Raw genomic sequence first — 26,340 nt, 5'->3', positions numbered from 1 at the left:
TTGACCTCCTCCTCCCCCTCACAATGATATTGCTATTCACCCCCTTAGCCACTCAACAGCCTCCTGTTTTATAGCCATGGGGCTGTTACAGTTAAAACCCAAACTTGAATTAGAGATTTCCAGCATAGCCATTTTAAATGTTGTGCAACAGCAATACGGTCATTCTTTTTCAGACATAAATTATGTAATTATTCAGGTTTTTCCAATGTTATTGGCCTGTAAGGAAAGCAGAAATAATCCCTTGTTGGTAAATTTGCAATTATAGATTTGTTTAGGACTATTGTGATCTTAACCTTTCTATAATGAAGGCTTAAAAATGGCAACATTTTGTGTTACGATGTCAGTGTTTTTACATGAAGCAGCAGAAAGAAAAGTTAATTGCAAGCCATATGCTTTCATATCCTTTATCTTAGCCAAGACATCCTCACAAGATAATAAATTATAAGAAGAAAAATACTAGTTAGGTGTATCTAAAATATAATTCTAAGGTGGAAGTGATCTGCATTCATTTGTAACTTTAGATATTCAATATGTTCTTAAAAAGTACTCAACATAGGATATATACCTATGAAATCTAAGAAATACTGGACATTTCTCTAAAAATGTAATAAAGAGTTTGCTTACTATTCTCATTGTCAGATAGACGAGTAGAAAAATAATTATTTTTTTCTGAACAAAATAATGCACTTGTAGTGCTACTGGTGATCTTTGAAGGTTTCTTTAGAGTCTTCACTTAGAGACTTTGGGCCTCAGTAGGAGTATGGCGGTCCAAAGCCCACTGTACCCGAAGTGGCTGTTCAACTGCCAGATTATATTGCTGGTGGTCGGACCACCACAAGACCATCTCCAGGATCATAGATCCCAATGGGTTGACAGTGGTGGAAGTCGTGGTCAAGCACGGCGGTGCGGATGTCGGCATGGCTGTGCTGATCACGACTTGCCTGTCTGCCGGCCTTTCCAGGGAGGGGGCAACGCCATGAAAAGGATGGCAGAAAGGCAGGGACGGGGCCACAGGGGGACCTCTGCACTGCCAATGACTATGTCATGGGAAGTGCAAAGGCCCCCCTGTCAGCACACTCGGAATGCACACTGTCTGCCTTAGCAACAGTGTGCATTCCGAGTGTGCTGGCGGTACCAACAGTGCAGCGACATTGGCCTCGGCTCTCCCTGAGAGCCAATACCACTGCACTGTTTCCGCTGGCCAGCCCAGTGGGGAGTTCATATTATGGCGGTGGGGAGGCCGCTGGCTTGGCTCCCCACAGCCGTATTGGCAGTCCGACCGTTGGACTGCCAAACTTGTAATGAGGCCCTTTGTCTGTTAACATTCCAACCTCCTGTTGTCTTTGTTTAGTTGTTGATAGAACTAATGGATGGGCCCTCATTTTCTCAGACGGAGGCATTTTCAATTTGTTTGGTGTAAGTTCATCCATGGCAAATTTAAGGTTATGATTTAAATTATTAAATTTTACTTATGGGGGTTCTAAAATACTTCCTAATACATTAGAATTAATGTAACACACAAGTAACAATAGTAACTTCTTACAACTCTAAAATGCTGAATCTGACCATGAACAGATGTACTGACGTTATTAGACTTTTTATGCTTAGGTTTCTCCAAAGTGACAAAGAGAATAAGCGTGTGGTGTGAACAAGTTACTGGTATTAGCGTTAATTCTAATATTAAAATCAAGGTCCAGTTCTTGCTAATTCCCTGCCTTAAGAGTTGGACCTATCTTTAGATTAAAATATAAAGTCATTAAAAGATGGTGAAATTCTGCAGGGAAAAGACAATTGGATAGCTGTAACAATATCAAACTGTTCCAAAATAATATTTGTTTCCATTCATTTGTTGTTCGTAAAACAGACAGAATTGGGATAGAAATGGCAGTTGTAGCTAGTTGTACTGTAATCAGCTGCTACCAAGAAAGTCAGATCCACACCATTAAGCAAGTAAGCATCAAATGCTGAGCTGTGTCATTCATGATTATTAGATGGCCAGAGTGATGGAGGATGATTTCTCCACTTATGAGCATGAATTCTCCTCCATGTGGCCCTTGTCACTAAAGTCCCTAGGAAGCGGATAGAAAATCTGAGGGAGGCTTTGCACACTAAAATGCCTCTGGTTCTTGTAGAACCACTATCCATTCGCTTGTTCATGTCATGTGACGTCCCGAGAGACAATTTATGACTTACAACGTGGTGGCCAGAAGACCAAGGAAGGAGTGGTTTTCTTTTTTCCGAACAGTGGTTGGTTCTCGATTGGCACCTGCATTTATGATAGGGATCAGAGGACAATGCATTTACCAGAACTTGGGAGGAGTGAGACAGCAAAATATGAGAGTTTCTTGCAAAGTCAGATTCCGTTTACTTGACACACTGACATATATACATGTTTATATTAACCTCAAAGGAGGGCAAGGTATCATCCCAAACCACTCACCTTTATTCAAAACATCATGCAGCACTTCAAGACTCAATGAATTTTACAGGAGGACTGCTAGTTTAAAATTTCTCTTGTGTACTCTGTTGTGAACTGAAAGACACAGTTAAAAGTGAGTAATGTTTGAGGCTAAAATGTGCAAAACTACAGAAATGTGCCCGTTATGTTTATGAACGTATCTAATACCTGACATAACTCACGGTCCACTGCCATAAACAAAACACATATTTGGCAATGGCATAGATACAAATAAATCAGTTAACTCGATAACACTTGGCAGTTGACTGTGTGTTATTTTATGAGTCATGTGCATTACTAAACAAAACCGGTGATTTTCAGTGCTTTAGCATGTTGAAGCCAGAAAGATAACGTTTTTGTTTTCTTAAAAAGTTAGTCAGTGTTTGAATCTACACGAAACTTACCAATAAAAAAGGTCATCGACTTTGAGTTTGGGTGGTACATTTCATTTACATCCATCAAGTGGGGGCAAAAAAATAGGTCAAAGTGACAATTCCCACTTTAATTTCAAAGGAATCATTGCTGCCCAATACAGAACAAAACAACGGAACACAGTTAAACAAATCTGGACGTTAATTCACGAAGGCCCATGTGTCCCGAAAAAACAAATGAAAGAAGCCATATGGGGCCAGTAAGAGCATGCCTGGCCCATTGCAGAATGTGAATATGAATAAAATGTGTAAAAAGTCAATTTTGCCCTGGGGTTTGCAGACCTCAGCGGCCCGTTTATGGTTTCCAACATGGCTCCTGAGATCCACAACCTAGGCCAGGGTTCGTGGACCCACAGCAAGTTTCACAGCCGGAAGCCGCAAACCCAAGGCAAGCATCATGGTCCTACACTGGGCCTTTTTTGTGAGTTTTGCAGGCCCCTGCCCAGGTTTGCAGGCCCCACTGAAGGCACAGCACATGCCTATGAACCTTGCCGTGGGCTGCTGGTCCTTGGCCACAAAGCTTGCCATGGGTTCATACGAATGGGTTTGCAAACCTTAAAAGGGGGACAGGGGCAGAGTTAAGGACCTGCCTATACTCAGTGGGGATTGGCTGTCCTCAGCCTTTTAGGTGCAGGACCAGTGTCTAAGACCAAGAGTGTGTGGAGTAGTAGCACGGGGTAGGGTGGATGTAGGAAACTATCTTCTATGGTTTATGATAAAACAATTTAAAACATCTCTTAATGTAGATTAAGGAAACTCAGAAATTCATTGGAAACCCCACAAATAAAGTGAAGTTATGGTTGTAAATTAAAACTGAAAAGCTACAGAATTTCACAAGTTATGGTTAGGACTACAATCAGTAACTTGCACCACAAACTGGCAAGCCATAACCGGTGCAACCAGTACAAAGCTTGTGACCTTACAATACATGTACTAACGAATGCGTAAAATGCCTAAAATCACACTGTAAATAATTATCACTACTTACTTAAACCAATAAATAATACTATTTTCATTGTGGTCTCTTTCGCAGTGTTTAGGGTATTATGATATTCCAGATAATTTGTAGGATTATTTATAACACCCTTAACTGCATCTGTTACCAGTGAAGTAGAAATTTTGGCAGAAATTAAGATTGTTTCTGGCAGTAAGTATGCAAATGATAAAAAAACAAATGTAAAATATGAGGCTATATTATACAAGTTAAGATCTTAGATGTTTTTTTCAGGTTGACTCCTGAAAGCGTGTCTTAGTAAACAATTAGAATCTATTCCTGATTAACTTAACAAAGGCTCCATATTTCATGCCGGGTTAAATGACCTTTTTACTATACAAATGCTGAAGTCAATATAAAATTGCTTCAAGAAGTCTGAAATTAAAATCTTTTAATTATCCAGTATTAATAGCTGACTTACTGCACAATACAAAGAGATTAAATATTCACCATTCATGAGAACATTAGTCTTTCAGAAAAAAAAACATTAATCAGTGCCTACTATCTATCTGGCTTGAGGCCTCAGCTGCAAGACAGTTGTGAAAGACTTGCTTCTTACATTATTGATCAAGTTAAAAGAACCAATGGGGTTTGTAGTCGCATTCCTTGGAGTTCCTTCCTGGTCAGTCTGAATTTGGGACATTTCAAAGAACTTCTCTTTGACCTGCGGCACCCTAGTTATCAATGTTCGAAGATTCTGGTGTCACTCTAACCCTAAACCAAAGTTGTTTTGTTTCCTCTTCCACAATATTCAGTTTTGCCCTGGATTCTCTTGTGCTGCTGGTGCTGAGAATTGTTTCCTCGACAAGACATTTATGGGTAAAATCCATTAAAGTTTTGCTGCACTGTTTGGTGAGAACCATTTGTGCTGTCCCTCCTCCCCGCACCATACACGCCACGATCGCTGATAGAGGGCAACTGGATATTGCATAGCTGACTAACCTGAAGGATTTTGTTTGTGTGCTACAAGTGCTTAATTTGTGCTTGTAATTTTTAGTGGCCCCTGGCACTTATTTCTGGGCAATAGGACTCCTTTTTCCATCCACAGGAAAGTGTTCTGATGTTTAACATAACTAAGTAATAAAACACTCTGGTTAGCTGTGTCTTTTTATTTCCGCCCAGATTGCTGGTCACTCTAGCATGGCTGGAGCTTCCAGGCTTCGTTTGTGATGTTACCCTCATTCCAGCAACATTGTTATGAATTATTTTCCCACCCACTCCATGTCATCATGTCCTCTGGGCCACCAGCCATTGGCTTGATCTGCTGATTTGCTCTGTCAGCACCCTTGCTATCAAGCTTTGCCTTACACCCATGGCCTACCTAGGACTTTGTCCACCCCTTGTGCTGCTCACCTGAGGCCAGTCACCATGCCTTCACTGTCTCCCTGGCCCCTAGTTAGCAACGAGAAGGAAGCGAGCTGTCTGGCTCTGCCCCGGAGTCTAGGCTGGCTAGGGCATTTTCTGCAGTCATGGCCAACACATTGTTCAAACTCGGACTTAAGTCTCCTCTGCAGACCAGTGACTTTCAAGGGGACTCTGAACCACTCAGCACAGAAACAGAAGGCTGGGCAACAATATTGCACATACATTCCTTCCTCAAGGATATTGGCAGTTTAAAGTCCCCTTTAGCCACAGACCTCCTTCCTCAAACCCCTATTGTGTCTCCTCTAGTAGCTCCCCTTTTCATATCTCCAATCCCAGTCTTCACTTCAATGTGATCTTAAGGTACCACCGAATTCTACACAATCAACACCACATGCTGCAAGTGGACAGACAGACTTAGACCTCCTCTATCAGCAGCACAATGCCCCCACACATAGAGACAGGACAGCCAGACCCAGCGCCACTTTCCCTCACTCTGTCCTCTACCCTTGACCTCATGTGCACATTGACGATCCATGTCTTTGTGTACCTCACTGCAGAAATGCACCAGGCTTCTTCAGCTGCAAAACAGGGACAGTTGAAGATGAATGTAAAAATGGTTAAGCATGAAGCTGACTATACTTGGTAGCACAACAAAGGTGTCTCTTCTCTTAATGCAAGCAATGGACATGGATCCCTAGTCTTATGGGTTAGTAGTTAAAATGATCTATAACTGGAGAGCAGTGGATCTCTCCCACCCCCAGGCCCTGGCATCACTTTAAATGCTACACTCCTTCAGGGGGCTGGAAAATGAAACACCAACACCCCGGTGAGCAGAATCTACAGCAGGAGCTCAACTGCTGAAGAAATAAAAATCTCAAAGACTGAGCCAGCCACACATGCACAAAACGGGCAGTTTATTGTGCTACACATGGACAGGTGCAGGCAGGCAGCAGCAAAATCATGACCAGCTGAGGCACGACTGCTCCAAGTTCAGGAATAGAACTATGGTATGAACACAAATGTAGAATTTTATAAAATATGTAACTGACCCAGGTATTAGAATGCTCCAGAAATCGACTTGTTCTCTTAAAAATCCACTTGTCATTTTCGGTGCTATGCAGTGTTATTACAAGGTATGTAAGCATTCTTAATATATCACAGCTCTGGTAATAGCCTCTTTGATTACACCAGGGATCATATTATATTAAGGTTTGGAATCTAGTAATGCTCTAATTTTCCCATATTTCTGGAAATCTAAATACAGGGGCTAGAAGTAGTCTTGACACAGTATTCTAAGGTTGGAACACACTGAATTTCTGCAAACCCACTAACTTACATTTTTAAGGTATACACTAACATATACCTGTTCTCTTTCTACACTGGAAAAGAGTTGGAAATGTACTACTAACAAGAGCAGAAGTAAACATTTTGTGGGTGGAGAAAAAGGGGGTAAAGAAAAGAGAACTTGTAACTACTCAGCAGGTTTTGGCATGAGCATGTTCTTAATGTTTAAACCGCCTGCTCTTCAAACTTTTCTATACTGAAAAAATAAGCACACAAAGTGGGAGATTGTTTTCTCAGTACAAAAAACAAATGACCACCTTGCTCAGCATGCTTTTCCCCAGTGCATAAGGATCATTCCACATTTTTCCTACCTACATCACCCATGCCTTGTGTGGCAAACATGGGCAGGGTGTATGGTGATGGTGATGGTCGCCACACCTTTAATAGGGTGGGACACTCATTATTGTGATCTTGCGGCCCTTGTTGGACCTGTAACACGTCATAGATTTAAATTGGTGGCACTGGAGAAAGCTGTACTGGTGTAAGCACAGTGCTTCCTCTAACTCTAAAGAGCAAAGGGACATTGCAGGTTTGGTGGGACATGTTGTGGCAGTAGCACCACTGACTTGCAGAAGTGCTGCAGCTCTGCCAAACTCTAAATGAGGCCTCTAGTTTACTGCAGTGACTTCTCACCGCACCTGTGGTGGAAGTTGGCTGTGCCAGAGGGGGAAGTGGGCGTTGGTTTCCTTAGGAAATGTTTTTCTAGACAATCTTCCTTTAATCTTCTCAGCACTCTTGTTCTACCTGCCACAGAATCACCTTTTTGGGTAGTTGGCCCCCCTTTGCATTTGTGTGGTGAGTTTGGACTCTGAAGTTAGAGCATCCCATGTCAATGTTTAAAACCCACTGACGTTTTGCTGTAATGCCCTACCGAGGTTTTGGAGGAGCTGGTGGAAATGCTAAACTGACAAAAACACATTGATGCAGTACTGTTTCCAAGTCTTTGGTTCATTAGCTGGGGTTCCCCTTTGTTAGAAACTACAACTTGCAATTCCAGGAGACCTTGCAAGGGATACCACAGCCTCTCAAGTCTCCAGCTATAGGATAGCACGGGTATAAAGGTTGTTTGCTCTCATATGTGAGACTTATAAAGTGCTACAATTCTCTATTTTTATTGGGATTTAGGGCCTGATTTATATCTTGACGGTGTTAACGCCAAGCCGCATCAGTGCCGGGCCTGAAAAGACCATCAATTTGACAGTGTTCTACCCGCTGTATTTAGATGTATTGTGGCTGAGCTGAAAACCGGCGCGACGTAGTCCACTCTGTTGCTGAAGCTGCATCTGGCAGCCAACTTGGCAGATTCCAATGCTGACGAGTAATCCCTCTGTCGCCGTCTTGACAGTGGGATCCCACAGAGCTTATTTAGTACACACAGTCATGCTGGTAGTGTTTCATCGCAGGGTCCATGATGGCGGGAGTCTGTCACAGGACCCGTTCAGTAAAGTACTATGGCTGTGGCCTTTGGTTGGATGCTGGAAGCCCACAACTGTTGTATATTGGCCAATTGTGAACACCTGCAAAATACACAATAAAACCCACTCCATTTCAGACCATGATCCTTTGCCCTTCCACTGCAGAAGACCAGCCAGCCAGCCAAATTTGCAGCTTAGGAGACAGGTTTATTTCTGTGTTCCTGTCCCTCAGTGTTTTTTGTTAATTATACTTTCTCGCAGTGTACGTCATTTTTTGGGCAGTAGATTTGTTTTGAAAAACATTCACAACGGCAGGGAGGAGAAATCCGCGTTTCACTGAGGGAGAGCTGTCTGTCATGATGAATGAAATTATTAGAAGAGAGCCTCTATTGTTAGGAGCATGAGTGAAAAATACAACCGTAGCTCAGAAAAGGCAAATGTGGTCCAGAATAGTTGAGAGTAAATGCTGTATGTAACAATCTGCACACACAGGAGGAGATTAGGAAAAGGTGGAATGACATACGTGGGAGAGTCCGTTCCCTGTTCTCCAAGCATCACCTGAAGCCTAGAGGACTGGTGGTGGTTCTCCCAGCCCCCCCTTGCAACTCTTTTCTAGGAGGAGAAGGCCTTACATATCCTACATCCTGAAGGCTTGACTGGAATCCCTGGTTAAGTGGAGTCTGGTAAGTTGCTTTTAGCAATGTCTCAACAATCACAAATGGAGTCAAGCCCTTAAATTAGACGTTTAAAATGGTTCAACATCCTTAGCAAAACAGATATATCTAAACTTGACTCCCCAAAATATCTTGTTTGTTACCAATTACTAGCGTTTTGGTTATATCTCTCGTGTTACCAATGTGCAATATGTTTAGTCAAAAGTGCTAAATCCCTTGCTTTCTATCAATACATGTTCTCCCCAAAACAGGTCCAAAACTCCAATCATTTGCACAGGAAGATGTAGTGTTTGTAAGTGGTGTTGTCACCTATTCACATCAGACCCATGTGAGTGTGTGTGTACATGTTGTAAATGTGTGTTCATCTCCACTATAGTCACTGAATTAGAGATACATAACTCACTTTTTAAACAAGTATTGTCTATTGTGTCAACAGATGACAACTACAATGATGTCCTGTTTCTGTATCTGAAAAACAATAGTGCAATGTAATGTTGCTCCACCTTCCTTTACTTCCACATGTACACACATCTCAAAAACCTGTGCATTTGACAGTCATCATGTCATGTTATGGACTAAAATGTCACTTGTTGTGTATCTAAACCATGTTGACACCTTCTCATAGCTACATTGAAATGCTGTAAATGCTCATATAATTCATAGTCTTTAGAACCCAAGATTTCCTACAATGTTATGTGGCATGCTGAATAGAAGTAGTAGCCACACACGGTTGACTTTGCACTTTCCATATGATGACCAGTGACAGTTACAATGTTAAGGTGAACCACAGTTTTGCAAATGTTTTGTAGCCTGCTAGGCCTTGGACTGGTCCAGTACTCTAATCTACTCACCACTGTGTTGGGTTGAATGGCTGCTGCATGTAATGTACAAATCAATTGAGAAATAACACTTTTGCCTTTCAGGTCATTTCTACAGTGTCATCACTGGAGCTGGCATCTGCGTAAATCAGCCTGCATGTGTAAAACAATGAAAATCACACAAAAGCCTAATTAGTCAAACAATCTGTTTTTACTTTTTCGGTTGCCCCATTTGTAGATTAGACAAGTATGATGGACAAACTAGATATTAATTACATATTTTCTTCATCCTTCTCAGGTCCAACCACCAACCGTTGCCCCTGCCCCCAGGGCCAGTGGATCACTGTCTGCCATCCAAGACACCTCCATTCCAGACCTGGAGCAAGCCTTCAGTGAGGACTCTACTCCTGCAACTACAGATGATCAGGAGCCAGCTAGTCCATCTGGTCTGTCTGGCCAGACAGCTCCAGTGAGTTGCACTCGGCCCACAGCTATACCTCCCATCCCAGCTGCAACAACACCTTAGCCAATGGATACCTCCACTTCCTGTGTCCAACATCATACCAATCTTGGGCCGCCTAGTCCTGGCTGGTGTTGAGACAACACCAACACTGTCTCTAGTTCTGCCAGGACCCAGTGGGATGGGGCACACTTCTTCAGGGTCCGGGTAGAGGGGTAGGCATCATGGGAGGGAATTAGTGGGCCAGGAAAGTGAAGCCATTGGTTTCCTTGTCAGCCGGACCACCATAGACCGATTCTTATGAGCAGTATAACAGTCCCAAGATGTCATAGGCCAGGTTGTAACTGAGCTCCAGAAGATGAAGGAGGTGCAGAGGGAGCTCATGTTGGAAATACGTAATCATAACGACAAAATGAGCTCCATGATTGGGTTGCATAGGTGAAGGGCTTTACCCATACCATCTGCCCCTGTCTTTGGTCCTTCTGCATCTGAACAATATACATTACTGACACCCACTGACAAGGAGGCCATGCTACAGGTGGAGCCTGCTCTCCCCGCCCACCCCCAAGTCCCTGCACCTGTGCCAAATCCCCCCCCCCCACACACACACACACAGACTGGACGGTCTCATACTACCACCTCCAAGAGACATATGCCCTCATTACAACCCTGGCGGTCAGCGATAAAGTGGCGGTAATACCGCCAACAGGCAGGGTAACCAAAATGGAATTATGACCATGGCAGAAACCACTCAGACACACAGCCACTTTAACACAACGACTGCCACGGCGGTAGCAACAAGCACCACAGCGGTAACCGCCAACAGCGCGACGGAAGACCACTTTTTCCAGGGCGGTACCAATGACATCAAAAGCACGGCGGAAACAGAACACAGAAGTCAAAGGACTCATCGCTGGAGACACAGGGAACAACCACAATGCCAAGAAGCCTGAGTTGCACATATTTTCCATGCTTGTCCACCTTTTCCTGCATTATGAGCAGCAACGCCGGCGAAGACGACCATGGTGAGTACTTCCGCCTAGCACACAAGGGAAGGGGAAGGGAAAAAGAGAGTGACACACACACGCAACACCCCCACCCCCAACACCATACACACAAACAGATGCAGTAACATTACATATCCACCCAGTACCCCTCAGGAATAATGCAAGGACAAAATGATTGGAAGAAAGTGAGTGTAATGAGGTTAAAGAACATGAATAAGTGCATTAAATTACAAACTTATATACATATTTACAAATGGAGGGACACTGCCCAGTCCTCAATGTCCGTGGGCCACGGCCACAAAACATAGGCCAAGGCTCCATCTCACTCCTGCAACAACACTGAGAGGACACTGCAGTGGGATCAGGTCGAAAATACACAGGCACCTCAGGGGGACAGGGAATGGGGGGGCACTTCAGCCGGAAGATGGTACAACACCACTGGTCCTGGAGGGGGCTACATGCCCTCTGTGCTGTCCTGGGGAGTGCAAGGCCACAGTCTCTCAAGTGGGTGGTTTGCCCACTACTTGGTCCTGGGGAGTGCAAAGCCACAGTCTCTCTAGTGAGTGGTTTGCCCACTGCTTGGTCCTGGGGAGTGCAAAGCCACAGTCTCTCTAGTGGGTGGTTTGCCCACTACTTGGTCCTGGGGAGTGCAAAGCCACAGTTTCTCTAGTGGGTTGTTTGCCCACTGCTTGGTCCTGGGGAATGCAAAGCCACAGTCTCTCAAGTGGGTGGTTTGCCCACTGCTTGGTCCTGGGGAGTTCAAAGCCACAGTCTCTCTAGTGGGTGGTTTGCCCACTGCTTGGTCCTGGGGAGTGCACAGCCACAGTTTCTCTAGTGGGTGGTTTGCCCACTGCTCGGTCCTGGGGAGTGCAAAGCCACAGTTTCTCTAGTGGGTGGTTTGCCCACTGCTTGGTCCTGGGAGTGCAAAGCCACAGTCTCTCTAGTGGATGGTTTGCCCACTGCGTGGTCCTGGGGAGTGCAAAGCCACGGTCTCTCTAGTGGATGGCTTCTTCCACTGGTTCTGGAGGGGGCCTTGTGCCCAGTGTGCTTCATCCTGGGAAGGATGAGGTGAGTGGATGGCACCCAGTGTGCTTCATTCTGGGAAGGATGAGGTGAGTGGATGGCTTCTTCACTGGTTCTGGAGGGGGCCTTGTGCCCAGTGTGCTTCATCCTGGGATAGATGGGGTGAGTGGATGGCTTCTTCCACTGGTTCTGGAGGGGGAATTGTGCCCAGTGTGCTTCATCCTGGGAAGGATGAGGTGAGTGGATGGCTTCTTCCACTGGTTCTGGAGGGGGCCTTGTGCCCAGTGTGCTTCATCCTGGGAAGGATGAGGTGAGTGGATAGCTTCTCCACTGGTTCTGGAGGGGGCATTGTGCCCAGTGTGCTACATCCTGGGAAGGATGGGGTGAGTGAATGGCTTCTTCCACTGGCTCTGGAGGGGGCATTGTGCCCACTGTGCTTCATCCTGGCAAGGATGGGGTGAGTGGATGGCTTCTTCCACTGGTTCTGTAGGGGGCATTGTGCCCAGTGTGCTTCATCCTGGGAAGGATGGGGTGAGGGGATGGCTTCTCCACTGGTTGTGGAGTGGGCCTTGTGCCCAGTGTGCTTCATCCTGGGAAGGATGGGGTGAGTGGATGGCTTCTTCCACTGGTTGTGGAGTGGGCCTTGTGCCCAGTGTGCTTCATCCTGGGAAGGATGGAGTGAGTGGATGGCTTCTTCCACTGGTTCTGGAGGGGGCCTTGTGCCCAGTGTGCTTCATCCTGGGAAGGATGGGGTGAGTGGATGGCTTCTTCCACTGGCTCTGGAGGGACCTTGTGCCCAATGTGCTTCATCCTGGGAAGGATGGGGTGAGTGGATGGCTTCTTCCACTGGTTCTGGAGGGGGTCTTGTGCCCAGTGTGCTTCATCCTTGGAAGGATGGGGTGAGTGGATGGCTTCTTCCACTGGTTATGGAGGGGGCCTTGTGCCCTGTGATGCAGATCTTGGGGAGTGCAAGGTCACAGTCTCTCACCTGGGTGTCAGACCCACTGGATTTGCAGGGGCCAGGACGCACAACAGCCCATAGAGGCAGGACTACACACTGTCCTCCGGCAGTGATGGCTGCTCAGTGGTGGCAGTGGCGGTGCTGGTGTCGGTGCTGGCAGTGGTGGGGGGAGGCTCCAGCCCATCCCCTGCAGCCTCGGACAGCTGCCCACTCGGGCTGCTGCTGCTGGCAGTGGTGCTGGTGTTGGTTCTGGCAGTGATGGTGGGAGATTCCAGCCCATTCCCTGCAGCCTTGGATGGATGCCCACTGGGGCTGCTGCTGCTGGCAGTGGTGCTGGTGGCGGTGCTGGCAGTGGTGGAGGGAGGCTCCAGCCCATCCCCTGCAGCTTTGGACGTCTGTCTACTGGGGCTGCTGCTGCTGGCAGTGGTGCTGGTGGCGGTGCTGGCATTGGTGGGGGGAGGCTCCAGCCAATCCCCTGCAGCCTCTTGGACGGCTGCCCACTGGGGCTGATGCTGCTGGCAGTGGTGCTGGTGGTGGTGCTAGCAGTGGTAGGGGGAGGCTCCAGCCCTTCCTTTGCAGCCTCAGATGGCTGAACCACCATGGTTGGTAGTGGGGGCTCCGAATAAGTCCCAGCACCAGGCCTCCTGTCCTTCCTGCTTGCTGGTGCAGGCCCCTTGCCCTTCCTGTCAGCAGCTGGGGATTGCCCCTTGCCCTTCACACCTGCAGCTGGTGGTGCCCCCTTTCCCTTCACACCTGCAGCTGACACAGTGGGAGAGGACACAGGGGACATGTGAATGGAAGTGGGGTTGGCGACTGCTAGTGAGGGGCGTGTAGTGATAGGCGTGATGGTGGTAGTGGATGAGGATGTAGTGCATGCAGGTGTGAGTGTAGACGCACCTGGGACGGAGGTGGAGGATGGGGAGGAGGGGGACACAGTGGAGGCAGTGGATGTTGGTATGTCTGCATCTGTATGGTGTTTGTGTGAGTGCCTGTGGGATGATGTGTGGTGCCTGTGTTTGCCTGAACCACTCCTGTGTGTTGTCCTGGGTGCACGCTAGTCTGAAGGTGTGCTTGAGATAGGTTGGGGTTGAGGGGAATGGGATTGGGCAGAGGAGGTTGGAGGGGGGAGGCTAGAAACAAGGACCATGGCTGCCATCAGGGAGGAGGCCAGAGCCTGGATTGATCTCTGTTGGGCCGCAATGCCAGAGTGAATGCCCTCCAGGAATGCATTTGCTTGTTGCAAATGGGCTGCCAGCCCCTGGATGGCATTCACAATGGTTGACTGCCCAACAGAGATGGATCGCAGGAGGTCAATAGCCTCCTCACCCAGGGCAGCAGGGCTAACAGGGGCAGGGCCTGAGGTTCCTGGGGCGAAGGAGATGCCCAGCCTCCTGGGTGAGCGGGCATGGGAAACATGCTGAGGGGCTGCTAGGAGGGCGGTGCTGGTACCGGGGGTGGCAGCTCTACCTGTAGTTGGGGTGGGCACAGAGGTGTCCGCCACCACCAGGGAGCTTCCATTGGAGGAGGTATCACTGTCAGAACTGTCCCCTCCATCTCTGCCGTGATGCTCCCCTCACCCCCGTCCCACTGATGCCTTCACTGCCGGTGGATTCGGCCTCCTGGGCCCTGTGGGATGCAGCTCTCCCCGTCAACGGTGCCTCTGCTGCTCCACCAGATGATGCTAATGCACATAAGGACAGGGTGACAAAACAAAAAGGGGGGGGTGTGGGGGGAACGACACAAAGGATACCCTTGGTCAATGGTGTCAACAATACCACAGTTGGCGTACACAACACACTCACACACAGGGAACAGCCCTACGCACTAGGCAATGCACTACCAATCACAATGCTAGTCACCAGCCCATGGACAGGGATATCTAAGACCAATTGCAGCATACCTGAGACCCACAGACCCCTGCCCAATGGTGGAGGCCTACTAGCTTGTTTGGAGGAGGTTGACATCAGACCCTGCCCAACATGGGCCCTACCCTGCACTGGCCGTCCTGGCCTAGGGGCACCCACAGGCCCACATCCTCCACCCAGTTGCCACCCCACCACGCGCAAGTAGTATATTGGGGCACTGTACTTACCCCCTGTGGCTGCTGTGATGCCCCCAAGGGCCCATCCAGCTCCAGATAGGCCACTGCCGGTATGCGGGCCATCAGGGGGTCAGGGTTCGACGCGCAACCCTTCCTCGTTGGGAGGCCATCCCCAGCTGAGCCTCCGCCATCTTCCATGCCCAGCGTCTCAGGCCCTCCCACCGTTTGCGAAAGTGGGTGCTCCGTCTGCCGTAGACCCCCAGGGTCCGCATGTCCTTAGCGATGGCACGCTATATACCCTTTTTTTGATGGGTGCTGACCTGCAGAGAAATATACACAGGAAAAGGTATCTGTCAGACCGTCCTGCCTGTTATACTCATGGCCCACCATAGCCCTCACATCCCCTTACGCACAGACATTGCCCACCATACATGCAGCACGCTGCCCAGGGCCTTTCCACCATCCCCCCCACCATGAGGCCCTCACACACAGCACCCCATGCAACCATGCCCCATTCATCGTGCTCACAGTGCACTCATCTGTTGGTATGGAGGCCCATACAGCATTCGGTACTGGGTAGAACCCCATCCTCCAGTCTCTCCAACTCCGCAGCGTTGAAGGCAGGGTCCCTTTCCCCAGTGACACAAGCCATGGTCCGTTCCAGACACAGGTCACAGCAGCACTTGCAGTGTAGGTCCTCTCCTGTTGAAGGTCAGGTAGCAAGTTGGTGAACAGATAGAAAATGGTGGTCACGTTCCTAGCGGTGCACACCGTCTCCGCCGGCGTACATCACCATTGGCCACTGTAACCCATAGGGCCCAATGGGATCCAATGAGGATTTGCACTGCAGTTTTTGACTGCCTCCCGCAACGGCGCAGAACGTCCGTGGAATTACCTCATTTCCACATGTCCCTCCATACAGGACAGGCAGATGCCATTTCAGAGGGGGGGGGGGGGGCGGCCATGGCACCTAACTGTGTCACAGTACATACGCTCTATTTGGGCCTATACAACAATATTGTGTTACAGTCACCACATGCAATGCAATGCAATGTAGCGTTTGGAAATATGGAATGCTGACCAGCTATTCACCGTTTGCCCCCTAGATTGTAATCGCTGCGGATGAATAGGAGATGGAGACATCTCCCTGTGTACAGGCCCCTGGTGGACTTGGCAACAATGGAGGACAGGCAGATTATCCTCACCTAAAGACTGGACAGGGCCACAATCACAGAGCTGTGTGCCCAATTGGAACCTGACCTGATATCTGCTATCTGTCACCCCACTGGGATCCCCCCTCTTGTGCAAATCCTATCTGTGCTCCATTTCCTGGCAAGTGGCCCCTTCCAAGTGACAGTGGGCTTGGCAGCAGTAATGTCTCAGCCAATGTTCTCAATAGTGCTGACCAGATTATCGTGTGCCCTGATTAAACACATGCGCAGCTACATCTTTTCCACCAGGTGGAGGATTTGGCCAACATTATTGGGGCTATTGATGGTACACATATTGCATTTGCCCCCCCGAGAAATAAACAGGTGTTCAGAAATCGAAAGAGCTTTCACTCCATGAATGTGCAGATAGTGTGCCTAGCGGACCAGTACATCTCCCTTGTCAATGCAAAGTATCCTGGGTCTGTGCATGATGCCTTTATCCTGAGGAATAGCGGCATCCCATATGTGATGGCTCAACTCCAGAGGCACCGGGTGTGGCTAATAGGTGAGCTCTGGTTCCCACCCAGGGGTTGTTGGTGTATGGGTATGGTGTGCGCCCTAAGGGTTAGTGTGTGTCTAACAGTTGTCCCTCGATATTTGCAGGTGACTCTGGTTACCCCAACCTCTCATGGCTACTGACCCCTGGGAGGAATCCCAGGACAAGGACAGAGGAACGTTACAATGAGGCACATGGGCGAACAAGAAGAATCATAGAAAGGACTTTTGGACTCCTGAAGGCCAGGTTTAGTTGCCTACATCTAACAGGTGGATCCCTGCACTACTCACCCAAGAAGGTGTGCCAGATCATCGTGGCATGCTGTATGTTGCACAACTTTGCCTTACATCGCCAGGTGCCTTTTCTGCAGGAATATGAGGCTAGAGATGGGTGTATGGCAGCAGTGGACCCTGTGGACAGTGAAGAGGCTGAGGATGAGGACAACAGAAGTGCTATAATAAGACAGTACCTCCCATGACACACAGGTAAGACACTGTAATTACACTTTACATTGACAGTTTTGTATTTGACATTGTCACTGGCAGGCTGATTTTCCCACTTCTATGGCCACTTACTGTACCCTTTGGCATCTCTATTGTCAGATATTTGTGGCCCACTATCGCTCCTGGTGTGTTGACTGCAGACAACTACAGGCCGTTCCTATGTATACATTACTGTACAGTTACATTGCAGCCTTTAAAGCTTGTTAAACAAATACATGGTTAAATGATTTGACAGACTCCATACTATTTATTCAAATGGTGTTTATTTAAGTGCTAATGATTAGAGGGGGATGTGCAGTAGGCTGGGGTGATGATGGAGGAAAGTCCAGGATATAGTCCAGTCTGTTTGTATCACAGGTGCATTGTCCAAGGGGGCATAGGAAGGAGAGCAATGGCAGTTCAAGGTGGACAGGGTGACAGAGTGGGACACAAGGGTGACATTCAGGAGAGTCTTATTTCCTGGCGGGGGTCTTGGCAATGTTCTCTGGCTTCTGCCTGGATCACAGGGACCGTTTGCGGGGTGGTTCTCCTTCTGCAGGGGGTGGGATGCCAGATGGCCTGTTGTTCCTGTAGCGGGCTTCCTGTCCACTTGCGGAATGGGGAGGTGGAAGGCTGTACACCGGTTTGACTAGTGTCAGGGGCCCGGTGGTGTGCCACAGCCTCCCTCATGGTGTTGGCCATGTCTGCCAGCACCCCTGCAATGGAAACCAGGGTGGTGTTAATAGACTTTGAGTCCTCCCTGATCCCCAGTACTGTCCCTCCTGCAGCCGCTGGGTCTCATGCAACTTGTCCAGTATCTGGCCCATCGTCCCCTGGGACTGACCCCAGGTCCCTGATGGTCCTGTGTTTGTGGGGTGGCCTGGGGTCCCTGTAGTGGTGGACACACTGCTGATTGACGTGTCCTGGGCAAAGAGGTATGGGCCCCCTGGGTGGATACTGTGGTGGTGTTTCCTGAGGGGGGAGGCTCTGTGGTGGTATGGGACTGTGCCTAGGTTACCGACTGTCTGGAGATCCCTGATGGGCCAGGTTGGTCATCCAGATCCAGGCATCCAGAGCTGCTGTCATCACTGTGGGCCTCTTCTGGGGGTGGACTGGAAGTTGCTGGCACCTCATCTCCGGTGACGTTGGGTTGGAGACCTGTGGGGATGTAAATGCAGTGTTATTGTTTCTGTGTGTGTCATCTTGTGCATGGGTGTGTTGCCCTGTATGGTTGTTATTGCCCTGGCAGCTTTGCCTTGTGTGAGTAGTGATTTTGTGGGCTAGGCGATTCTCTCTAATGTGCATGCTTTAGTGACAGGTGTCAATGCAGGTCTGTAATGGGTGTCCATGTATTGGTGTTGCATGCAGGGCTTGGCATTGGTATAAGTGAGATGTGATGGTGGGGTGTGTGGGAGGTGGTGGAGTGATGGGGGTAAGGTATGTGATGGCATGCACGTAGGAGGGGGTGAAAGTAGGAAAGCATTGACTTACCAGAGTCCAGTCCTCCTCCTACTCCTGCCAGGCCCTCAGGATGCATGATTGCTAAGACTTGCTCCGCCCCCATGTTGTTAGTTGTGGGGGAGGAGGCGGGGGTCTACCGCCAGTCCTCTGTACAGCTATTTGGTGTCTTGCTGCCAGGAACGCACCTTCCCCCGTAGGTTTTTCCACCTCTTCCTGATGTCATCCCTTGTTCTGGGGTGCTGTCCCACGGCGTTGACCCTGTCCACAATTCTCCACCATATATCCAAGTAAATTGTGGAAGATGGACGAACCACAGCCTTCCTGTTTCTCACGCTCAGATTGGTTTCATTTTTCATGTCTGTCCTCCGCCATCATTTTGTCAAATCTTTTGAACAATTATTTGCAAAGGAAAATTAGAAATGACAAAGAGGTAACGTGTTACCCATTTCATTCAAACAACGCAAAGCAAAATCCAAATGTATTGGTAACATACATGTGTAGGTAACAAGTCTTAAATGAAATCAGAGCTGAGTTTCGCAAACCATGCATAATCCCAATAGTCTGTGCCATTCAGGGGAGGATGCTCCACCACCTTGACACCATGGGAAAAAAAGGAAATATTACATGGGGTAAAATTAAATAGGCAAACTATTATTGATGCATGACCTCATTTGGAGCCATATATCCTGCTCTCACAACAGGATTCCTACATCCATAACATCAGTATGGTTTGAGACCACATTAGCATTACAGGACACTGTGGCAGTATCTGGTGCAGTGACACAATCGACACTCTATGAGGCGACACATCTACCTCCACTGAACACAAACTGAAGATTTAGCCAGTGTGAGGGAAGAACAGTATGTTATGGCTTGACATACACATGTGGTTTGAGCAAGTTAAGTGGCACAAATTGCCTTGATGGCATCATCACACAGAAAACAGGTCTGAAACTATCTCCTGAACTTCCCTTCTATCACAGTGCAAGTTGTCTCTGTACAAGATCTGTCTATCTCAAGTGGGTGCTGGTCCCAGGATCAACACATGTTCACTTTGTACTTTCCAGCAGCAACATGTCATTGCAAATGTCACAACTTTGAAATGTCCAAATGAAGATGACATAGTGAAGGACCCTGAAACAGAATAATAAGGGCTAATCAATTATTTTACATATTAAATGTAACTCAACTGACAAGTTACAAGGACAAATGTACTTAGCAAAAGCATTTGTAGAAACAGTTGGATCACAAAACACTCCTAAACTCTCCTTTATTACTCAGCAAAATGTTTTTAAAGTTCACAATTGATTGTATTTGTGTTTGTTAAAAGAAGGAAGGAGTTTCCCTTAAACAAATTATTGATTCACTTATCTGCTTCTGTTCCCGAAGAACCTTTTTAAAAAATCATGTGTTCTGCACTATGTACTAAATAAACTGAAACAGGAATCGTCATGTGGGTGAGTTACTGATTCAAGTAATATGACAGAAACCTTTGAACTCTGCTCATGTCACACATTTCAGGTTTTACTAGACATAAGAGCCTCAATTCAAATGTTGAATAATCTTTACTTGATGGAGAAAGTGTTGGTCCAATGTTTTAGCTTAATAAGTTGCTGTTTTGAGCTTGTTGCACACATTCCCTCACCAGCCCTTGCTAGCATGTGAAATTTTGGATCTTTTCCAGTTGTCTCAGATGGCTGACAAAATGCTGTGTGATCTAGGGTAAATATTTGGAGAACTCTGGGTGAGATGTACGACCTTTTGTTTTGCAACTTGCAGTTAGCGATCCGTTTGGGAATCGCAAATTGTGAGTCACAAAACAAAATGTACAGCAGTGTTCAGGACACTGTTTGCGATTCCCAGTGAGGTTGCAAATGACCTACTTCATCAATATTCATGCGGTAGTTTGCAGTCTGCGACACCATTGGAAATGGCCAGCCTTCACAGGGATGATTGCCTGCTGAGGACAGCAGATCACCATGTCTGTGACGGCTTTACAATAAAGCAGTGTTTTTTTAAAATGCATCCTGTTTTCCTTAAAAGGAAAACAGGATGCAATTCAAAAAGAAAAGTGAAACTTTTCTTTTCATTTTTTCAAAGTAGGCAGTAGAAATTGGTGGTAATCTGCGAATGTTGTGCAACCTCATTTTTGTCGCAAAACATTTCTACATACCTTTCGGATTCTGTATTAGGAAGGGACGCCCTGAACACACTGCTTCCTAATACCAAATCACAAAACCCAAATTGTGATTCGGTAACAAGTTGCCAAATTGCAATTTGGGCTTTGTACATCCCAGAAAAAAAAATTCTAATGACAAATGGGCCGATTCTGTGAATCGACCCGTTTGCGACTAGGAAAATGCTTTGTACGTGTGACCCTCTGTGTCTGCAATAATCTGATACATGCAGAATTCCTTAGGGTTGTTGAACCTCGTACATATTTAAATCGTATTATATATGCTGAAGGGTGATTGCCCCTGCAGTTCCCAGAATTTGAGGGAATACCACTAGAATATTGAATCTAAAATACCATGCTACAATAATATCAGAGCTAGAATATCCACTACACAAAATATTGCAATGGTAAGCTTATAACATTAAGTATAGAACTATACTTAACCCCATAGCTATGTGCTTGAGAAGGTATGTGCATCATCAAGATGTGTTGTTGAGATTGATATATTTATGTTTAATATATACTTACCATCATTTTTAGTCAATATTCTGGCTATGCTATTGTTGTAGAACAATATTTTTGTGTTTATTCTTACATCCAACCAATTTGGAATGCTCTTTAACAATTGAACTAGAATGGCAGAAGTACTCTAGGTTTTTGTGGCTTTGCAAGATGTATTTTCCCCTCTTGTTCTACCCTAACTGTAGTAATTTATTAACTTACCCTTTTCTTTCTTTTTTTACTTTTTACATATATGACATAAGAACAAAATGCATTTTGATACAGTGAACATTTAGTTCATTTAATCTGGGAATAAAATGTAACTTTTAATTTATAAACCCAGTGCCTGTTTGCAATTTATTTTTTAATCTGAAAAGAAAATTTTACACAAAGTTTTGTTTGTTTTTCTCTACCATGGCAGTGCTGAATTGATAATCACAGAGTTCTCCCTATCAGCCTTTTGGAATCTTACTGCTATGAATCAGAGTATGAAATGTTTCCTTCAGACTCTTCACAACCATGCTCGACAATGGAAAACTATCCAGATACCAGTCAATTACTTTTCCAGCTGTGTAATTCAAAGCAAATATTTGTTGAAAACTACATTTTTGGAAAATAACCTCAGCCACTTGAATGTTCTGCCAAACAGCAGAGTAACAAGATCATTCTCATGGCAGGTATGTATTAACAGATTATTATTTTCTAAAGACATAGACTTAACCATTTTCTTCTTTTCCTGGTTACATTTAATTATGCCACATATTCTCAAAAAATAGATTGAAACCAGATCTTGGATTTTCTAACATGGTAATTGTGATAATAGAACTTTTCCTGGATATAGATAGGTTTCAAAAGATATATAGAGTGAGCTTTGGTTCAGCCCCTTGCTCATGACTGTATTACTTTGGTGGCTAATTCAGTGTCTTGATTAAATAGCCTTACTCCCTATTCTTGTGTTTTTCCCCTGGTATGTTTTTGCCTGTCATTTTGCACTCAAAGCCTGGTAGAATTTCCTTGGCCCTCAGGCAAGCACAAAACTTACCAATCTGAGCGTGAGAAACAGGAAGGCTGTGGTTCGTCCATCTTACACAATTTACTTGGATATATGCATTGGGCAACTCTAAATCCTGCCAGAGGTTGTCAGGGATACATCTTATTTTAGTGGGTTGCTGGAATGCCTTTCCTCGAAGGAAGCCAACATACAAGAAATGCACACTTTTATTTAAAATGTTTTATTAATATGTTAAAGCCCTAGTTGTAGTTATAAGACTTATGGTGGGGAAAAATGAAGGCAATATATGTAAATAATATAAACGTTGAGAACATGATAGAGAGCAATGAGTAATGGATTCCCTTCTTTCCTGATCCTAGATAATGTTTTCATTAGCACCAAAATCTTGCTAATAATCAGGGTTTCCTAAATAGCATGCACATTTACCAGCTCATGATTTGAAAATGTCCAGTCTGTTGCTGTGCCCGTGAGCAAGGCAAGCTTTGTCTCTGTTTTGTTGATGCTTCCTTATGCCAGGTAGGAAGCAAGAAAGAGCAGCCTGGCCTGTATAGTAAATTATGCGAACGGTCCTGCAGCTCTTATTGCGTATAAGTCATCCCCTAGAGCAGGCCCTAAACTGCCCATTGGGCAGAGTATATTGTACTTAAAGAGTTGGACATGTACTTTAAGTTTTACATGTTCTGGTAACATTTGTTTTTTCACTATTGCAAGGCTTACCTCGCCCGAAGGAAAACATTGGATTACCAGTGAACTGGCCTAGAGTGGAGTTGAATACAGTGTAATAGTGTAGAGTGAAGTGGCATGGAGTCATGTAGAGTGGAATAAGGAATAGTGGTGTAGCATACAGTGGACTGGCATATGATGGAGTGGTGTACACTGGAGGGGTGTACTAGAATATAGCATACAGTGGAGTGTTGTACACTGGAGTAGGGTCCAATTGAATAGCATAGAATGAAGTGCATTAAACTGGAGAGGCATAGAGTGGAATAGCGTAAAGTGGACGTACAGTGTAGTGTTGAGTGGAGTGGCATACAGTGGAGTAAAGTGGAGTGGCGTAGACTGGAATAACGTATAGTGGAGTGTGTTCAGTGACATGGCATATAGATGTATGTGACACTTAGCACCAATGTAGATTACTGTGCGCAGAGCAACGCAAAACAACAAACTGCGCTGCCTTGTGTTTTTTTCCAGACTTACCAATCAGCGCAGGGCCACATTTGGTGGCCTTCGGTTTCTTTGTAAATCTGATTTAAATGTTCTATTGCTCATGCGATACAATGAGTGAATCCAGTAATGCAACTGCGCCTTAATTATATGTTGGGCCATGGCATACGGTCATGACTTTGCAGTATACTGTGGAACATGCCAGTATAGAATTAGGTAATGGCTGTTTTTTTAGGGGGGAAAAGGCAGACATATGGGTAAGTAGCAGCTCCCAACCTATTACCCAACCCACTTTAGTAATGTGGTAATAGGCAGGAAACTGTATTTATATTTTTTGATATATTTTCAAATTCTTAGCTGCAGTACCCAAAACGCATCATTGCTGCACCATAATGTATAATCCAGCCAAACTTCATGTAAATCCATATAGCTCTTTTCACGCTGTGTCAAATACAATAATCTAAGGAAAATGCATTGGTGGAAAAACACATTTTGGGATCCCCTTAACGACTCACCACAAAAAGTTACATCATCTCAAAATGAAGAAAATGCTATAGGTTTGAAAAGTTCTGTGGTGATTCGTCAAATCGATGGAACATTATTAGGGAGGTAATATCAGAGGAATTCCTATCTTTGGGGATACTAATTATAACTATAGAGTGGCAATCAGATTTAAAGTGATTTCTTTATTTTTATATATTGTATTTGTTATGTATTTCTTTATTAGTGTACATAATCATGAGACCATAAATGTGTCTTTTAGTTGTTCATGTAGTAATTCTGAAACTTTACATATGCAGTCTAAGTTATTTTATGGGCTTCCTTGCTACTCTTAGTAGTACGTAACTCTCATGCCCCAAGGTAACTATAGCTTGCACCCTCGCCATGCACATTTTTTTCATGAAAATTTTTACTGCAAATATTGCATTGATTTTATCAACAGTGTTATTAAAGATGTCCTGAGTGCTGTAATTTGTGGGGTAATTAGCAGTGCATGGCGAGGGCGTGAGTTACAATTATCTGAATGCACGAGTTATAGCTGGTTTGGTATGTTCAAAATGTGAGCCTAACTATAACGTCCCGGTAACCTTTGTTTTTGTAATTGAATACATATATATATGTATATATAAATACATATATTTATTTATATTTATATATATGTATATATATATATATATATATATATACAGTGATGGTCCCTGGGGCTGCGAGGGGGCCAGAGCCCCCCGTTGCAATTGTTTGAAGCCCTGCGGAGGTTGTTGTCCATGGGGTTTTGGGGGGAGGGGAGGCCAGGCAGCCCCCCCATGTTTCATATTTTTTTTTTTAAAGCCCTGCAGAGGTGGCGGTTCCCGGGGATGCAGGGGAACTGGACCACCAGGGCCTCACAGAAACAAGTGCAATATCCCATGCTTGTTTTTTCTTTTCTTTTTTTTGTTTTTTTTTTTTTGCAGGGATTTCACAGATTTGCTGGAAAAAATGTTTAAAAAAATGCTTGTTAGCCCTGGGGCCCTACCCTAGCCTCTTTTCCTTTTTTTCACATTTTTTAGTGAGTCTCGGCTGAAGCTGAGTCCCAAGATGGCTGCTAACACTTTCTGGTTTGAAGCGCTGGCAGTCAATTGGAGCTGTGCATTTCCCTGGATGAGCTTGTCCCTAAATAAATGTATTTTCCTGTTAATGGATTTTCACCAAATAAACGAAAGCACAATCTGCTTACCAAAAGCTAGCTTTCTGCCAAACCTGGTGTCATTCCGTCCAGTGGTTTGGGCTGCAGTCGTGTTCAAAGGTCCTAAGGAAATTAACATGAAAAACACAACTTTTTTTAACACCCTCCCCCCTGATTTATCTTGGCCCCTACATGACGGATCGCCCCAAAACTTTCCATGAGCAACAAGACTCACCGAGGGCGCTTTTTTGGAAAATTGTGTGATGATTTGTCAAATGGTGCCAAAGATATAGGTAAGTCAAAAAACACTTTTTCTATGGCAACATGGTACTAACCATAACTACCTAGTGGTAGCGACCGCCACTATAATAACTTTGTGCCTGTTTGATGAATCTTCACTAAATTTTGCAGACGTATTCCTCCTTCTACATTGGGGGATGATGCAGCGATTGTTCAAGGGGTCACAAAGACAAAAGGGAGGGAGGGTCCTAAAATGTGTTTTTCCAACAATACATTTTCCTTAGATTTTTTTATCTTGCGTAGCACAAAATCGGCTGGACGGATTTACGTGAAGTTTGGCAGGATTATATATTATGGTGCACAGATTACAGTTTTGGTGCGACAGGTAAGTATTCTTGTAAGTGTAAGACGCTTTAACTTGGTGATATCTGTTGTCATTAAATTTTGCAGTATATTGCGGACGTACACCAGTACATAGTGATGACCAATCATTATGTGATTGGCTTATGACTGCCATTACAAAAGTTTAAGGTAGACATATTGTTTTTAGGTATACTTTGCCTATGTTTCGACCTTAGATTTAGGTATTAGGTTTGATGTTTTTTCTCTACCTATTACCACTTTAGTAAAATGGTAATAGGTAGAGAAAATATTTATAACTTTCTCTATATCGAAAGAAAATGTGCAGAGCACCATGGTACTGCCTCATGAGTACTGTGGTGCCAAAAATAAATCGTAAAAAACGTTAAAACATTAATTATACAATGTAGTACCCTATAATTCACCAATATAACGCACTACAGTGCATTTTATATTTTTAACATATTTAAATCTTCACAAAAATGTCTACAGAGTCCTGCAGTAATACTTACAAATTACTGTGCTGCTTTAAAAAAACATATGTACTCTCCCTAAACTGCTGTAAAATAAATAGAAAATTGTA

At 45.4% G+C, this 26,340-nt stretch overlaps 1 protein-coding gene across 3 annotated transcripts in view; it reads left to right on the top strand.

Annotated features, from left to right (window-relative positions):
- Positions 1 to 26,340, top strand: part of PREPL (prolyl endopeptidase like) — a 419,271-nt gene that overhangs the window by 15,830 nt on the left and 377,101 nt on the right. The window contains exons 2-3 of one of the 3 annotated variants that reach the window (XM_069234002.1): positions 9,798 to 9,968; positions 21,740 to 21,995. In XM_069234002.1, coding sequence (XP_069090103.1) covers positions 9,919 to 9,968; positions 21,740 to 21,995 — 306 coding nt within the window. In that variant the 5' untranslated portion in view covers positions 9,798 to 9,918. Of the gene's footprint in view, positions 1 to 9,797; positions 9,969 to 16,772; positions 17,184 to 21,739; positions 21,996 to 26,340 lie in introns of those variants that run through there. The other 2 variants (XM_069234003.1, XM_069234004.1) reach the window with 2 other exon arrangements.

The sequence above is a fragment of the Pleurodeles waltl genome, chromosome 5 (genome assembly GCF_031143425.1).
Source record: "Pleurodeles waltl isolate 20211129_DDA chromosome 5, aPleWal1.hap1.20221129, whole genome shotgun sequence".
In the NCBI taxonomy this organism is placed as follows: domain Eukaryota; kingdom Metazoa; phylum Chordata; class Amphibia; order Caudata; family Salamandridae; genus Pleurodeles; species Pleurodeles waltl.
This window is presented reverse-complemented; position numbering and strand designations above follow the sequence as displayed.